Genomic DNA, 19,160 nt, shown 5'->3' on the forward strand with positions numbered 1-19,160 from the left:
TTCATAAAAGCATACAGGACCTGGTGATCATTATATAAAAAGAGAGGAAATAATAGTACCTGATTAATACGGTATGTGTTAAATCTGCTAACCATATTGTAAACATACTGGTTTTTTAAAATTTAATTTACAAAAATGGTGAGACAAATAATTTATGGTGATGTTTGTACCATTAAGCAAGAAAATCCGTCTTGGGGTTACATTATTTCTCTCCCCATGAGGTTCTGCAGAGTGGGAGACATATAATATAACCCTGAGATGGGGATTTTCTTGTCTCAGTGCAAACCCCAACATAGATTCTATTAATCCAAGTGCTTTAAATATTGTATTGTATAACATTATTTGTTACAATGTATAAAATGCTGTAGATCTTGTCTCTGATTCAGGAAGACAGGAGACTGGTCAAAAATAAGTAAAAATGCTGGAGACTGCAGCAAATTCTAAAGATACATTAGTACACATTGGTATCTAGCTATAGAAAATGTAAATATTTTTTCTTTTCAATCACTGTATTTGCTTAACTTATAATACTCCACTTGAATTTAAAATGTACACATGTCCAGGGAGAAGTTTTACACTTGAGCCAATCAAAAGTGAGTTTTTGAAAGTAACACCTCTTACTATTATTTACACTAAAATCTCTAGTTGAAGGTCAAATGTTTTATGACCTTCAGGCAGGAAGACATGTTCTGTACAAGGAATCAAATATTTTGTGATGTAATAACACAGAATCAAACATTTTATGGTCTTCAGGCCAGAAGACTGATCTGTTTTATAAATATCATCAAATGTTTGATCATCTTCAAGTTGGAAGACTGATATATTTTATAAATAGAATCAAAAGTTTGATGATCTTCAAGTTGAAAGACTGATATATTTTATAAATATAATGAAAAGTTTGATGATCTTCAAATTGGGAGACTGATATGTTTTATAAATAGAATCAAAGGTTTGATAGTCTTCAAGTTGGAAGACTAATATGTTTTATAAATAGAATCAAAAGTTTGATGATCTTCAAGTTGGAAGACTAATATGTTTTATAAATAGAATCAAAAGTTTGATGATCTTCAGGTTGGAAAACTAATGTTCTGAATATAAAATCAAATTTGTTATGATCTTCATGCCAGACAGCTGTTATGTTTTTTTACATAGAGTCTCATGTTCTTGTTGATTTTTTTAAATTGTTAAGTGCTTTATTCGTTTACATCTTGTGTCACATAATTTTCATTTATTTTGACAACAACATTCAACAAAGAATAAATGATAATAGTGGCAATGACTCTGTTCATATTTTCCCGCTGTTATAATAATTTACATCAGCACTATCAGTACCAGACGTAAATACAGTAGAACTTGTCATGAAAGACCACGCCTTCTTCCAAAACATTGTACTCTTTTAATAGGGTGGTCATTACAAGTCCTAATACTGTATAGTCAATGCATATGTGCATTAAGAATCTAGTCTTTCAGAGCAGGTGGTCTCTTCCTATATCTATTATCTTCATCTTTATATTTTAGACTTAATCATCGCCATATAGAAAGTATCATGCTGACACACCATTAAATCATTTACATGCTGACTTGCCATTAAATCGTTTACATACTGACATGCCATTAAATCCTTTACATACTGACATGCCATTAAATCGTTTACATGCTGACATGCCATTAAATCCTTTACATGCTGACACACCATTAAATCCTTTACATACTGACATGCCATTAAATCCTTTACATGCTGACATGCCACTAAATCTTTACATGCTGACATGCCATTAAATCCTTTACATACTGACATGCCATTAAATCCTTTACATGCTGACATGCCATTAAACCTTTACATGCTGACATGCCATTAAATCCTTTACATGCTGACATGCCATTAAATCCTTTACATGCTGACATGCCATCAAATCCTTTACATGCCGACATGCCATTAAATCCTTTACATGCCAACATGCCATTAAATCCTTTACATGCCGACATGCCATTAAATACTTTACATGTATGCACATGTACATCAGTTGAATGGGACACTTTTGAATGCTACATAATTATTAACTTTATTGTTCTTGTTCAGGTTGGAAAATTGTCGTCATGCCATGAACTTGGCCAAGGAACAGTTTGATATTCCAATGGTGGTGCGTCCAGAGGATCTGTCAAGCTCGGACTTGGATGAGCTCTCTGGTATGACCTACCTGTCATACTTCATGAAGCTTGATTCACCGGGATACCAAGCAACACTACGCAACACAAATCGGCTCCTGAGAAACAGATCATTTTCCAACTTCACAGTAAGCACAGCTGTGTACATTGTTTCTGTAGTAGATTTTCTATATTGCTTAGGTATACAGTCTATGTCACTTGGTCAGCACAAGTATAAATGTCCTTCTCAATGCATGTCACTTGGTCAGCACTTGTGTAAATTGCCTTCTCAGTGTATGTTGAACATGGTCATCTTCTAACATACTAAGGATATATTTGGGTTTTAGTTTACCTCATACAGAGTTTAATTTTGTTTGTCAAGTACTATGTAAGTGTTTGTATATGTGAAAAATAAACTTTTGACAGGAATCTTGGTACCAAATCTTAAAAACTACAACTGTATATTGGGTACATGTGTGAATTGCTATGACAACTTTCATTTTGCATGACATTCAGATAAATTAAATGCTTCCTGTCTTGATATGTGGAATTTTTGACTTATGAAGCTGTATACTCTATAGCTGGAAGTACAAGATAACAGGAAATTCATTATTGCAAGAGAAATAATCTTAATTTCCCACAGTAATTTTCCTTCTATTTCTTAAGTGGTACACAGAGCCCTTGGAGTTGGACAAATTTCCATGTAAAATAGCAAGCGAAGCACGGTATATTTTACATCAAGCAGTTGTGATTCATTCTCATAAAGAGGGCTGTAAAATCAGGATGTATCGTATATACCCACTTATAAGTCGAAATCCAGCTGCAAACAATTGAATGCTTAGGCAGATCAGGGTATATATTTTTCTTCTGCTAAATACTCCTGACAAACAAGCATAATGTGCCAGCAGATCTGGGTCTGTGCAGTTTGCAGTTGGAATTAACTTGTAAGAATGTGTTAGAATAAAAGAAACATGTGAAAGATAATATTTTGTTGAATTTTGCAATATTTTGAGCTTTGTTGATCACTGGAATGTCTCAAAAGAAAATGAGTTGGGGGCCTTTCTGTATCACACATCTCATTTTTTCATTGGGTCTGTTATAATTTTGTGGTTTGGACAAACAACAGAATTGATGAAAATTGGTACTCCATCAAAAATGGTGAAACTGCAGTATATTTCATAAACCCTTTGATGGACTGTGTTCATATATAGGATGAACCATTATGAAGCCAAATTAATTAATTCTGTAACATACATGCTGTCCCCTTTTGACTTTGGGGTCAAGGTCATATTTTTACACCAATGTTTTGATTGATTGTTTAACATGCAGGTCCTGGCCTTCTCATTATTATTTTTTTATTTTCTAATTTTTTGAGTAGAAATGCAAAAAGGAAACAAAATTATTTGTTTGGTATCTGAAACTCCAAATTTGTTCTTTCTATTTGAGACTTTTCAGGTCAAATTTGGGGAAAATGCTGATATTTTCTTTTAGCTAAAAGTCTAGGAATTTAGAAATTTAGAAATTTTTAGAGATGCCATTATCAAAAAACATTTTAACAAGTTCAAACACAAAAGGTGTCACCTTTGGAGCAGTGCTTAAGGTGGAACTTCTGCTGTACATTTTATACTGGGAGTCCTAAAATTTAATATTGTTTATGGAGATAGTCATTGGCAGTTGTTTATTACAGTGGTCTCCGTCTGAATAGACGTCACCCCTCATCTTGATCAACACAGAAAAAGTATATTTTTTAAACATATTATCTCCCTCTTGAAAGACAACTCTTTTTATAAAGCTTGAATTTTGAGAGAGAACCAGTAACGCATTATTCTTTTTAATGTATTTATTTCTAAACTTTCAGACAGATTGGAATGATGGCCAGTTGCTGCATGATTTAGTGAAGAGTATTGGTGGAAGTCCTAGGTCCTTGACTGGGGACCCACGTGTTGATACACAGAATGGTAAGGTTCAGTGAAGAGAACTTTCTAGTCGTGAGAACGTTCTGAAGGGTTGCAGAGGGTCACTAGGAGTTTCTTGGAGGATGGTAAAACTTATCAAAATGTGGAAACAGGGTCATTAGGTTCATAAAAAATAATTATAGGATCACAGCCACAGAAGAGTTGGAACCACTGTTGTAAATACTGAGAAATAAGAATTGACCTCCCCACTTCAAGCCAAGCCACGTTGTAAATACTGTGAATTAAGAAACTATATCTCCACTCCCAGCTAAACAACATTGTAAATACTGTGAATTAAGAAACTATAACTCCACTTCCAACATTGTAAATACTGTTAACTAAGAAACCTTAATCTAAGTAAATTGCAGTGTATTGATGATTATTGAATAAATTTTGGGAGGATTCATATAAACAATTCTTCAGACTTGGTACAAACATAAATTTTCCTTTAGTGCTGAAGATGGACAGTATAGAGCAGAAACTTGATAACCTTTTCTATTAAATGTGGGGATGATAAAAATAATTTATCAGGGAAGTAATTCATTCACAAAAGCGCCTATACATGTGGCCACTGTAATTTTATTAAGTTTGGAAATGTTGATTGTAGGTGTCTGGGCTTGGACATACTAATATATGCCTAACATGTCCAGCTGGACTGGCTTTTTGACCAATTATAAAATGCCCAAATCACACATTGGGGAAAATTTGTGCTGAGCCACACCAAACTTGTGTTAAGATTTGATAAATAATGGTTGGAACTAAAATCAATACACAGATATTGGCTCATCTTGTATGTCAGATGCAGGTTGCACTGGGTGTGGAATGGCATGGTGGCATCTGTTAAGTGATATCATGTGAACACTATCAGGGCTAGGTACCTGAGAACTATTCCCCAGTGTCAGTGAGGTTTGGAGTAGACCAGTAGGTTTCATGGGTGAAGAGGGATTTCCTAACAAATAGTTAAGTCATTTTCAAAAAGATGTATAAAAAGTGAAATAATGGAATATATACTGATAACACAGGAAAAACAGTACCAAGCTTTACTATAAGAGCAGCAGACCCTCAAACACTACAGCTTGAAAACTTCTGTTCCAAGGTCATGTCAACTGTCTCATGAACATCATATTGATGTGAAACTAACATTTACATTAGTAATGTTTAAGCAAATAAAGAAAAAGATAATATCAGATTTTAAGTATATAGGCAATTCCATAGCTGTACAGTGATTTCAGAACTTGAATAAAAGACCAAATGCAGAACTGTATTTCAGTCCACTTTCTGAGGTTGAATTATGAGGGGGTGGGGAGTGGTAATAGTTTGTGGAATTGACTACAACTGATCCTGTTAAAACCAATGTCCAAAATCAGTTCAAGCTTTGTTGGCTTTGATATGATCCCTATTCCATACCATGTTGGCTTTGATATCATCCCTATTTCATATGTTAACTTTGATCTGATCCTAATTACATACATTTTGGCTTTGATATGATCCCTATTCCATACCATATTAGCTTTGATATGATCCCTATTCCATACCATGTTGGCTTTGATATCATCCCTATTTCATATGTTAACTTCGATCTGATCCTAATTCCATACCATGTTGGCTTTTGAAATGATACCTATTCCATACCATCTTAACTTTGATATGACCCCTATTTCATATCATGTTAACTTCGACTTGATCCCAATTCCATGCCATGTTGGCTTTTGATATGATACCCATTCCATACCATCTTAACTTTGATATGATCCCTATTCCATACCATGTTAACTTCGACTTGATTCCAGTTCCATACCATGTTGGCTTTTGATATGATCCCAATTCCATGCCATGTTGGCGTTTGATATGATCCCAATTCCATGCCATGTTGGCGTTTGATATGATACATATTCCATACCATCTTAACTTTGATATGATCCTAATTCCATGCCATGTTGGCTTTTGATATGATGCCCATTCCATACCATCTTAACTTTGATATGACCCCTATTTCATATCATGTTAATTTCAACCTGATCCAATTCCATACCAAGTTGGCTTTTGATATAATACCTATTCCATACCATCTTAACTTTGATATGATCCCTATTCCATACCATGTTAACTTCGACTTGATCCCAGTTCCATACCATGTTGGCTTTTGATATGATCCCAATTCCATGCCATGTTGGCGTTTGATATGATACATATTCCATACCATCTTAACTTTGATATGATCCCAATTCTATATCAGATTGGCTCTGGTATGATCCCTATTCCATATCATGTTAAATTTGATTTGATCACAGTTTCATACTATGTTGGCTTTTTATATGATCCCTATTCCAAATCATGTTCATTTGGATACAGTTCCTATTCCATACCATGCCCACTTTGATATGATCCCAATTCCAAACATCAATTTTGATCTCATCCCAATTTCATACCATGTTGGCTATTTGATATGATCCCTATTCCAAACATCAATTTTGATCTGATCCCAATTTCATACCATGTTGGCTTTTGGTAGGATCCCTATTCCATATGACGTTGTCACTTTGATGCAGTCCCTATTCTGTACCATGCTGGCTTGATATGATCTCAATTCCATACCATGTTCTCCATCAACTTTCCAATATTACATGTTACTTTTTGAAGACTGTGATGAATAGAAATGTGGCTGAGTGGTTATTCAGAATTTTTACATTCTGATTACTTTGTGAGTTGGAGTTTGAACCTTGGCGATTTTGCAGGTCTGAAGCTGTTGCCTTGTAAAGTTGTGAACTCAGTGTTGCATATTTTACATTTTGCATTGTTTGTACCTTTCAAAACATATTGCCAAGCCTGCTTGATAAACCAATAACAATTTGAATACCAATTTTTGTTTGAATATTCGTAACAATAAAAAGCTTAAATAGTAGCGAAATAAGTGTGACTGGTTGTGAATCTTACAGTAATGCATAATACAAGGTCTATGCTAGATGTACACCTTATTTCTGGACCAGTCAACATTTTTATGGACATAAATATTTTACATTCTGTAGGAACCCATACATATCATACAATCTGTGTAACTTATTTGCTTTGAGATAATAAGTGGGAAGTTCACAATAAATACGTTTCATGCATGTAATTATTATAATTGTTTTTATTGTAGGAATTGATGCTGCTTTGGCGCTTGGTATAGAAACAGTCCTAGCAGCTCAAGAGATGATTGACCCTGAAGTGGATCATATTGGGAACATGGCATATGCTGCATATTTCACCCACTTTAAACCCATGAAAGGTGGTGCAGATAAGGTTCTCATAACGTCACTGCCAAAAAACTCCTTTGTCGGGCAAGAGGTATGACTTGTTTTGCCATAAGTTTTGAATATGTTACATGTTCATAGTTTGTGAAATGTTGGATTATACTTTGTGTTGGGGAGTTACAGTCTTCTTTTTGATGATCTGAGGACATTAGTGGCAGATTTGTTTGTGCAAATTGAGTTTTACAGGCAATGGTAGAGTCATTAAAATGGAAATTTGTGACAGTAAAATGCTGTCATAATGAAATGCTAGACTGTTGTCTTCATTCAGACACATTTTGGAAATAATTGAAAAAGATGTTAATATCTATGGCACTTTGTTTACAGGAGGGTCAAGATGTCACAGCGGTGTAATTATGTCTGTTTATGGGAGGGTCAAGGTGTCAATGGTGGAATTATGGCTGTTTATGAGAGGGTCAAGGTGTCACAGTGGTGTAATTATGTCTGTTTACAGGAGGGTCAAGGTGTCACAGTGGTGTAATTATTTATGTCTGTTTACGAGAGGGTCAAGATGTCACAGTGGTGTAATTATGGCTGTTTATGGGAGGGTCAGGGAGTCACAGTGGTGTCATTATGGCTGTTTACGGGAAGTCAAGGTGTCACAGTGGTGTAATTATGGCTGTTTACAGGAGGGTCAAGGTGTCACAGTGGTGTAATTATGGCTGTTTACTTGAGGGTCAAGGTGTGACAGTGTTGTAATTATTTATGGCTGTTTACAGGAGGGTCAAGGTGTCACAGTGGTGTAATTATGGCTGTTTACAGGAGGCTCAGGGTATCACAGTGGTGTAATTATGGCTGTTTACAGGAGGATCAAGGTGTCACAGTGGTGTAATTATGGCTGTTTATGAGAGGGTCAGGGTGTAACAGTAGTGCAATTATGGCTGTTTACGGGAGGGTCAAGGTGTCACAGTGGTGTAATTATTTATGGCTGTTTACAGGAGGGTCAAGGTGTCACAGTGGAATAATTATGGCTGTTTACAGGAGGGTCAAGGTGTCACAGGGGTGTAATTATGGCTGTTAATTATGGCTGTTTATGGGAGGGTCATGGTGTCACTGGTGTAATTATGGATGTTTACGGGAGGGTCATGGTGTCATAGTGGTGTAATTATGGCTGTTTATGGGATGGTCAAGGTGTCACAGTGGTGTAATTATGGCGCTACTTGACCAGAAGAGTCCTAACACTACAGCGGTGTATTTATATATATAGCACTTGTATTTCGGGTGTATAAAAAAGGGTTGAATTTGGGCTCAAAATGTCATCTTCATTGTGATTCACAGAAAGAATGATTATGGTTTCTGCACAATAACTTAAGCTCTCTGCTATCTACATTTGCGAAACTTTGTGTAATGCCACATTGGGTAAGGAATGACTATATCAGCTTCAGGGCCAAAATGTAAAAGGTCAAGGGCACACTGCCTGAAAGAAGTAATAGTTTCTACACATTAACTAGAGTTTCTCCATAAATCTGGTTCTTGGATTAAGAAATTATTATTAAATTTTGAAGTCAAAAATTAAAAGTCACTGTGACTAAAAGAATTTTAGGAAATGGCTTTGCGCAATAAAAGTATCTGTGCATATATATGTCAAACAATGTAGAAAGCTTGATCTCAGTGTAAGGAAGAATTCTTTTGACTTAAAGAAGAAAAATGGTTTATGCACAGTAACATTAGTTCTCCATAACAAATCTGGACCAGACTTTTCAGTTGGTTTGCTCTTTGGGTTAGGAAGGTGCCTGTTAATTTTTGGCTCAAAGGTTGAATGGCAAGGTCACAGGCTAAATGGCAAGGTCACACAGACAGAAATGTTACTGTGCAAAAGTTGAGTTATATACATAGACAACTTTTAAACTTAGAGTTGGCATTGAATGTGCCATTCATGTTAATCACACAGGAAATTTAGTGGCTCATTGGTTACAGTGCTAGACTTGTGATCAAAAGGGCTTGGGTTTGAATCCTGCAATCAAGTAAGCTTATGTTGGCTATAGGCTATAAAATGGTTAATTTTATGAAATCTGCATTTTGTTTGCATTCCTTTTGCTTTCTGTTTGTGCTGCATTTCGTCTCTCTTATAATTTTTAGCTCTGTTGGCACAGGTTTATTATCACTGTGCCTCCTAAACTACTTGCAACCGCTCCGGTGGCTTAATGGTTAGAGTGTCCACCTTGGATGCATGAGGTTGTGGGTTCGATCCCTGGCCGAGTCATACCAAAGACTTACAAAAATGATACTAACAGCTGCCTCGCTTAGCACTCAGCATTAAGAGGTTAGTGTTAGGACTAGTCAGCCTGGTGTCAGGATAATGTGACTGGGTGGGACATCATGCTATATGTCTGCGGCATGATACCCCAGTGCTAGACATCACTATTGGGATATAATGTCTGCTTAATAAGTGATTTGAAATGTAATGTGCAGTACTACATTGAGATATACTATCTGCTTGATACGTTATTTGAAATGTAATGAGCACTACCATATTGGGATATAATGTCTGCTTAATAGTTGATTTGAAATGTAATGAGCACTACCACATTGGGATATAATGTCTGCTTAATAGTTGATTTGAAATGTAATGAGCACTACTACATTGGGATCTGGTTCTTCCTCCACCATTAATACTGGCCGCCATGTATAGCCTATCGTGCTGAAAAATGGCGTTAAACCCCACAACAACAACAACAACAACAACATTGGGATCTACTTTCTGTTTAATAGGTGATTTGAAATGTAATGAGCACTACCACATTGGGATATACTGTCTGCTTAATAAGTGATTTGAAATGTAATGAGCACTACCATATTGAGATGTACTGTCTGCTTAATAAGTGATTTGAAATATAATGAGCACTACCACATTGGGATATAATGTCTGCTTAATAGTTGATTTGAAATGTAATGAGCACTACTACATTGGGATCTACTTTCTGTTTAATAGTTGATTTGAAATGTAATGAGCACTACCACATTGGGATATACTGTCTGCTTAATAAGTGATTTGAAATGTAATGAGCACTACCACATTGGGATGTACTGTCTGCTTAATAAGTGATTTGAAATGTAATGAGCACTACCACATTGGGATATACTATCTGCTTAATATGTGATTTGAAATGTAATGAGCACTACCACATTGGGATGTACTGTCTGCTTAATAAGTGATTTGAAATGTAATGAGCACTACCACATTGGGATATACTATCTGCTTAATATGTGATTTGAAATGTAATGAGCACTACCACATTGGGATGTACTGTCTGCTTAATAAGTGATTTGAAATGTAATGAGCACTACCACATTGGATATAATGTCTGCTTAATAGTTGATTTGAAATGTAATGAGCACTACTACATTGGGATATAATGTCTGCTTAATAGTTGATTTGAAATGTAATGAGCACTACCACATTGGAATATACTGTCTGCTTGATACGTTATTTGAAATGTAGTGAGCACTACCATATTGGCATATGCTGTCTGCTTGCTACATTATTTGAAATGTAATGAGCACTACTACATTGGGATATACCATCTGCTTAATATGTGATTTGAAATGTAATGAGCACTACCACATTGGGATATACTGTCTGCTTAATATGTGATTAGAAATGTAATAAGTGCTACTACATTGGGATATACTGTCTGCTTAATAGGTGATCTGAAATGTAATGAGCGCTGCTACATTGGGATATACTGTCTGCTTGCTACATTATTTGAAATGTAATGAGCACTACCACATTGGGATATACTCTCTGCTTAATATGTGATTTGAAATGTAATGAGTGCTACTACATTGAGATATACTGTCTGCTTAATAGGTGATTTGAAATGTAATGAGCACTACCACATTGGGATGTACTGTCTGCTTAATAAGTGATTTGAAATGTAATGAGCACTACCACATTGGGATATACTGTCTGCTTAATAAGTGATTTGAAATGTAATGAGCACTACCACATTGGGATGTACTGTCTGCTTAATAAGTGATTTGAAATGTAATGAGCACTACCACATTGGGATATAATGTCTGCTTAATAGTTGATTTGAAATGTAATGAGCACTACTACATTGGGATCTACTTTCTGTTTAATAGTTGATTTGAAATGTAATGAGCACTACCACATTGGAATGTACTGTCAGCTTAATAAGTGATTTGAAATGTAATGAGCACTACCACATTGGGATGTAGTCTGCTTAATAAGTGATTTGAAATGTAATGAGTACTACCACATTGGGATATAATGTCTGCTTAATAGTTGATTTGAAATGCAATGAGTACTACTACATTGGGATCTACTTTCTGGTTAATAGGTGATTTGAAATGTAATGAGCACTACTACATTGGGATCTACTTTCTGGTTAATAGGTGATTTGAAATGTAATGAGCACTACTACATTGGAATGTATTGTCTGCTTGATACGTTATTTGAAATGTAGTGAGCACTACCACATTGGCATATACTGTCTGCTTGCTACATTATTTGAAACGTAATGAGCACTACTACATTGGGATATACTATCTGCTTAATATGTGATTTGAAATGTAATGAGCACTACCACATTGGGATATACTGTCTGCTTAATATGTGATTTGAAATGTAATAAGTGCTACTACATTGAGATATTCTGTCTGCTTAATAGGTGATTTGAAATGTAATGAGCGCTACTACATTGGGATATACCGTCTGATTGCTACATTATTTGAAATGTAATGAGCACTACCACATTGGGATATACTCTCTGCTTAATATGTGATTTGAAATGTAATGAGTGCTACTACATTGGGATATACCGTCTGATTGCTACATTATTTGAAATGTAATGAGCACTACCACATTGGGATATACTCTCTGCTTAATATGTGATTTGAAATGTAATGAGTGCTACTACATTGGGATATACTGTCTGCTTAATAGGTGATTTGAAATGAAATGAGTACTACTACACTGGAATATATTGTCTGCTTGCTACGTTATTTGAAATGTAATGAGCACTACCACATTGGGATATACTGTCTGCTTAAGTGATTTGAAATGTAATGAGCACTACCACATTGGGATGTACTGTCTGCTTAATATGTGATTTGAAATGTAATGGGCACTACCACATTGGCATATAATGTCTGCTTAATAAGTGATTTGAAATGTAATGAGCACTACCACATTGGGATATATTATCTGCTTAAATGTGATTTGAAATGTAATGAGCACTACCACATTGGGATGTACTGTCTGCTTAATAAGTGATTTGAAATGTAATGAGCACTACTACATTGGAATATATTGTCTGCTTGCTACATTATTTGAAATGTAATGAGCACTACCACATTGGCATATACTGTCTGCTTAATAGTTGATTTGAAATGTAATGAGCACTACTGAATTGGAATATACTGTCTGCTTGATACGTTATTTGAAATGTAATGAGCACTACCACATTGGCATATACTGTCTCCTTGTTACGTTATTTGAAATGTAATGAGCACTACCACATTGGGATATACTGTCTGCTTGCTACGTTATTTGAAATGTAATGAGCACTACTACATTGGGATATACTATCTGCTTAATATGTGATTTTAAATGTAATGAGCACTACCATATTGGGATATACTGTCTGCTTAATATGTGATTTGAAATGTAATAAGTGCTACTACATTGGGATATAATGTCTGCTTAATAGGTGATTTGAAATGTAATGAGCACTACTACATTGGGATATACTGTCTGCTTGCTACATTATTTGAAATGTAATGAGCACTATCACAATAGGATATACTGTCTGGTTGCTATGTTATTTTGAAATGTAATGAGCATTACCACATTGGGATATACTGTCTGCTTGATACGTTATTTGAAATGTAATGAGCACTACCACAATGGGATATACTGTCTGCTTGCTATGTTATTTGAAATGTAATGAGCACTACCAGATTGGGATATACTGTCTGCTTGATACGTTATTTGAAATGTAAAGCGCAAGATCAGTACGGTGGCCATCTTTTGAGTTGTAGGCAACGGTGAGTATGGTTGGTTTATTTTTGCATAATTTCAGAAGCAGTATAGACTTGTGTATTTAGATGACACTTTGATTTAGCATGGCAGGTACTGATGTTATAATGAATCACAATTGGTAGGATAAATTTGAGTCATAAGATCAAAGGTCAGGGTTATTATTGGCAACAAATGAGGCAGTAATTTCCTTTTTTTCCTTTTTTCTTTTTCTAGACACATTTCTCTCTTCGTCTTGATGATGATGCATCTCCTGGTGATGTACATGCTGAGGTGAAGGGTTCAGACTCCACCATCCCAGTGTACTTCAACTGGTCTGGTAAAGTGGCACAGGGGTCCTTTGTTCCCAAAGAGACTGGCCATCATCAGGTACTTCAGTAGCCTTAAAATGTAATTACCTGTGTCCATAACCATACAAGTCTGTTTACAAACATGAACTTATTTTGTTTTTGTTTTTGATCCAATGGCATAGAGGACTATCAAACATGTTGTGGCTGCAATTATTCCACTTGCAAAAATGAGCTTGCAGACTCCTCCTAGATAATGCGAAAACATAAATGCAATGAATGATATTAAAATGTTATCAGTAGGTAAACAATTTTTTTTTAGAATGGCTTGACTTGTGCACATATATTTAAAATAGTATGGCCCCATTATATCTGAACGAAGTATTTCATGCTAGAAATCAAGGTGATACTCTCAATTTAAGATCAGTTTCAGCTAACCACCTTTCCATTCCAAAACCAAATAATGAACTCTTTAACCCTTTACCTCATGCAAGCGTCTTTGGACGCCTCTACACCATTTGCATGGAAGCGCCTTTTGACACCTCTACTCAAGTCGCATGGAAGCGCCTTTTGACGTCGGCTGTAAACATCAGCCATTTTAAGCCAGTTTTCGTAGCACCACCTTCGGGGAAAACCCCCTGTTAGACACTACATTCATTTCTGCGAATGACAATTACATCAGATCACATATTCACTGTTTATGCACTGGTCGATATCTGCTATTTAAAGTAACTGGGTCGTAATCTCCACTGTCCAAAATGGCGGTCGCGGAGTTCATTCAGTACTTACAAAGTTTTCACGATTAGAATCACAACTATGAAAGATTCAATAACCAGGTAAAGGCTCTGATATTGATGTAGGCAGCAATTAGTGTTTATAAATTATCAAATTCATATGACTTAGTGATGTAGATGCAGACGAAAAACTTGTAAATTTCGAGTATGAGAAATGGCAACTACGGTTGGTCACGCGGCCTCACTGACATGACGGTGAACGAGTTCTCTCAAGATTTTAAAGCACATAAAAAATTCTTCCATGATAAATAAATACACAGCTATAACAATCGGACTTTACTTTTAAATTTTTCCACATATATTTGTACCAAAAATGTAAAATGGTTAAAATTGCTCTTAGACGTAACATACACTACACTGCTTAACAGTTCACAGGCAGGCCTATGCATATGGATCGGCTAGGTAACAGGTGTTCTATTTAAAGTGCGCTGCACTTTGTAACTATGCTCTGTGAGGTAAAGGGTTAAGACAGGTTTTCAATATTCAGGGTCACTGATTTGGAATAGAATTCCAAAAAAAGTTAGATAAATTACAAATATAAATGCATTAAGTTATAATCTAATTCAGTTGATGAAAAGTTAAACCTGTTTGATTTGGCAAATACATTATTACTTAAAGTATACTTTTCACGCCTTTCACTTTGCTGTTGCACTAGTTTTATACTTTATATACATAATGTACATATTTGGAGCATGTTCTTGCAAAAATTTCTGTTTATTATGTCCATATATACATGTTGCTTGATATCATTGTTTTTTTAATAATAATAATAATAATAATGATATTATTATTATTATTATTATTATTATGATTATTGTGTGCAGCTATGTATATTCATTTTGTATGCAAATATGTAGATGGCCACAGGAGTATTAGTTATATGCAACTGTGTCATTCTTGTTAAATAAAGTCTTTATTATCCCTATTATTATCATTATTATTATCCTTATTATTATCCTTGTTATTATTATTATTATCCTTATTATTATCCTTATTATTCTTATTATTATTATCATTATTATTATCCTTATTATCCTTATTATTATCCTTGTTATTATCATTATTATTATCCTTGTTATTATCATTATTGTTATCCTTATTATTACCCTTATTATCCTTATTATTTTTATTATTATTATCATTATTATTATCCTTGTTATTATCCTTATTATTATCCTTGTTATTATCATTATTACTATCCTTATTATTATCCTTATTATTATTCTTATTATTATCATTATTATTATCATTATTATTATAATGTGCTGTTGATAGTACTCTTATTTCTGTTCCTTACCATAATGGCGCTAGGTAAATTTAGAATAAAGAACTTTCATACTCTATAGGTTTTGATTCCAAACAAATTTGCAATCATGTTTCAACTTGACATGATCTTGCATGAGATAGATGATGCAATTTACATTGTTTACCCCTTCCGACATTCATATTTTTACAAATTTCTTTGGAACCAAATTTGCTTTGTAGCTTATCTTACCAAGGTCTTGTCTGATTTGGATGATATTTTAATTTTGTTTTATTTTGCAGAGTTATGGGCCTTAATTAACATAGAATGGGTAATTCATTTAAATTTGAACATTCTAATATTCACATTTTTGTGCTGATCCCAGGGAGAAACATCAGTTGCTTCAAAAAAAATATTGTTGTTTATTATTCATTGTATTATTCATTGTATTATTTATTGCATTATTCATTACTCGTAAGTACTAAAGCCTGTATTCAGTCCTCAGGCCTTTTGGTAATGGATGGCAAGAAAACAATGGCCATGTTAATGTCAACTTCTTGTTATTATTTTTGAAGCTGTATGAACAATATTGAGGCTTAAAAAACGTGCAAATTATAATTTTCAGCATATTTTTAAGCACAAAAGCTTGCATATTTAATATGAACAATTTTATGCGTGAAAAGTTTGCTAAAAACCCCATAATTCTTATATTCTAATGGTTAGGGTACTGAAAATAATAGCCAATAAAAAATATTTATCCTGTGTTCATCAGTATTTATTTAAGTATTCTAGGCAAGTTCATAATATAGATCAACAAATGTCAGTGTTTGCATTAAGTTATGTACATCAGTAGATAAATATCAATGTTTGCAACAAGTAGTGTAGTTCAGTAGATAATAATAATAATAATAATAATAATAATATTAAAGACTTTATTTAGAGAAGGTAACTCAGTTAGTTACAGAACTAATCTACCTTGAGGCCTTCTATCTGTGATGTACAATATATACAGTATGTGAAGGGTTTGGCTGGACACTAAATAATTAAGTAATTTTAAAATTCAAAGTATCAAGCCAGGAACACATGCACAGGCATCAGTGAAAACATAAACATATATAAAACATAAAATATAATCCTGCATTGAAAAATTCAGCTATGAAAATGATGTAAAATTACAGAAAAGCAGGTGGGTTTTTTTTGGTACTATAACTATTCAATTTTCTAAAGAATTCATCCATTTAAGACATTGATTGTGAAAAGATGAAATGCTAGGAGCCTGCCTTATGTCACTGGGAATGTTGTTCCATACCAGTGGACCAGTATATTGAAAACTTTTTTTTAAAACAATTGCTTCTTTGGCCTTAGTATAATGTAATTTTTTCTTCTTATGGACCTTAAATTTGGAGTGCCATCAGTATCTCTTTGGTGAAAGATATTGCTTAGATAGATAGAAATGGCTTTTCTGGATACTTTATACCTCAATTTGGCCTTTCTAAGAAATATTCTTTCATGTATTGTTAAAACCTTTATATTATTCATTGCATCCTGAAAATTGTCTATACTTTGATCTAGAATTAAATGGCAAGCCCTCTTTTGGAGTCTTAAAAGTGTTGTTATGTTTGAATTAGAGGTATTACCCCAAATTACATTACAGTAGTCCAGATATGGCTGAATATAACGTTTATAAAAAATGACCCAATACTGAAGAGGAATGTATGTTTTGATTTTCGTCAGTAGCCAAAGATAAGAATTAACCTTTTTTGAAATATGTTTAATGTGAATACACCAAGTAAGATTGTTATCCACGAATACACCAAAGAATTCTATCTTGAGAGGTCATATTGAGGCTTACGTTGTCAAATAGAACCTGGAGTTTGTCGCTATCTAGCCTTGCTCGTTTTTGTTGTGTTGTAACTAGTAGGGCTTTCGTTTTTTCTGTATTTATGATCATACTGTTTTCCTTGAAGTCTGTTGAGAGCATCTTGTAAGTTATTTTCAAGTACTGTTTTGGTTTTACCAATCTCAGACAGTGTAGTATCATCTTAAGAGGTAAATCGTTGATAAATAGAATGAATAACAGAGGCCCAAGGATAGAACCTTGTGGTACTCCATAATTAATATTTTTACTTTCAGAAAGTTGACCATTTAAAGATACTTTTTGCACTCTCGGTTAAGTAAGAAGCAAACCAGTTTCACTGCATTAATAGATTTTTAGTTTTTCAAGCAAAATTTCATGGTCTACAAGATCAAAAGCTTTACAAAAATCAACCATAATAGTGCCTATCATTTCTCCTTGATCTAATGCTTTCAGCCATTTATCAATCAAAGATACAAGTGCAGTTTCACAGGAGTGATTCTGATGAAAGCCAGACTGATTATCATGAATAAGATCATAAGTGTTTAAATAGTTGAGAAAAGAATCATGTACATATTTTTCTAGTAATTTGGAGAGACAAGGAAGGATAGAGATGGGTCTGTAGTTATTTACATAATCTTTTGTTCCTGCTTTATGCAGTGGTATAACCTTGGTAGTTTTCCATGTTTGTGGAAATTTATTAGAGCTAATACTTTCATTGCAAATGAAAGCTATACTCTCTACAATTGCAGGTGCAGCTACCTTTAGTAGCCTTGGTCCAGTCATATCAAGTCCTGTAGCTTTACAATCATCCATTTTTTTAATATATTTCAACACAAATTTGGGACTCATTTCAGGAATTTCAGACTTTATATTGTTTGGTAGTTTTATAGCACAAAAATGTTTGAGTTCCAGATGATCAGATGAAGTTCTGGGTTCTTTAAGTTTTTCAGCAATTTGAACAAAAAAGTTGTTAAAAATATTTGAGATGTCATTTGGATTATCAATGTAAATGATAAACATGAATGTTTACAACAATTTGTGTACATCAGTAGACAAATGTCGATGTTTGAAAAACGTTGAATACATAAATAGATTATTTTCATGTTTATTCAAGTTGTATACATCAGTAGATTAATGTCAGTGTTTGCAACAATTTTTTGAATATGACTCCAAAATTTCTGTCATTTGCTACATCTTATAAGAGAGGTATTGAATTAAAGTTTGTTTGTTATTTCAGTTGAATGTCTATTGTGAAAATCAGCTGATAAGTGAGTGCCCAGCCTCCTTCCGAGTTAATGCTGATCGCTCCAAAATTGTATTCCATGGCATTGACAAATGTGCAGTTGGAGAACTGAAAGAGCTAAAGGTGAGATTAAGATGAAACGAAAATTAATAAGACATGTCGTTATCTCTAAATGGCAACTCTGAGTGCAGTAGAGTAAAATAAAAGTCACTATCTCATAATGGTGACTATGATGGTAGTAGAGTAAGATAAAAGTCACTATCTCATAATGGTAACTATGATGGCAGTAGACTCAGATAAAAGTCACTATCTCATAATGGTGACTGTGATGGCAGTAGACT

General features: G+C 34.2%; 1 protein-coding gene across 2 annotated transcripts in view; it reads left to right on the forward strand.

Annotated features, from left to right (window-relative positions):
• Window positions 1–19,160, forward strand: part of LOC149798572 (filamin-B-like) — a 198,825-nt gene that overhangs the window by 41,682 nt on the left and 137,983 nt on the right. For both annotated transcript variants that reach the window (XM_089957384.1, XM_089957385.1), the window contains exons 4-8: window positions 2,081–2,294; window positions 4,004–4,103; window positions 7,240–7,427; window positions 13,611–13,763; window positions 18,814–18,942. In XM_089957384.1, the coding sequence (XP_089813510.1) occupies window positions 2,081–2,294; window positions 4,004–4,103; window positions 7,240–7,427; window positions 13,611–13,763; window positions 18,814–18,942 (784 nt within the window). The remainder of the gene's footprint in view (window positions 1–2,080; window positions 2,295–4,003; window positions 4,104–7,239; window positions 7,428–13,610; window positions 13,764–18,813; window positions 18,943–19,160) is intronic.

This window comes from Sinohyriopsis cumingii, chromosome 5 (genome assembly GCF_028554795.1).
Source record: "Sinohyriopsis cumingii isolate HCF-2022 chromosome 5, ASM2855479v2, whole genome shotgun sequence".
In the NCBI taxonomy this organism is placed as follows: Eukaryota; Metazoa; Mollusca; class Bivalvia; order Unionida; family Unionidae; genus Sinohyriopsis; species Sinohyriopsis cumingii.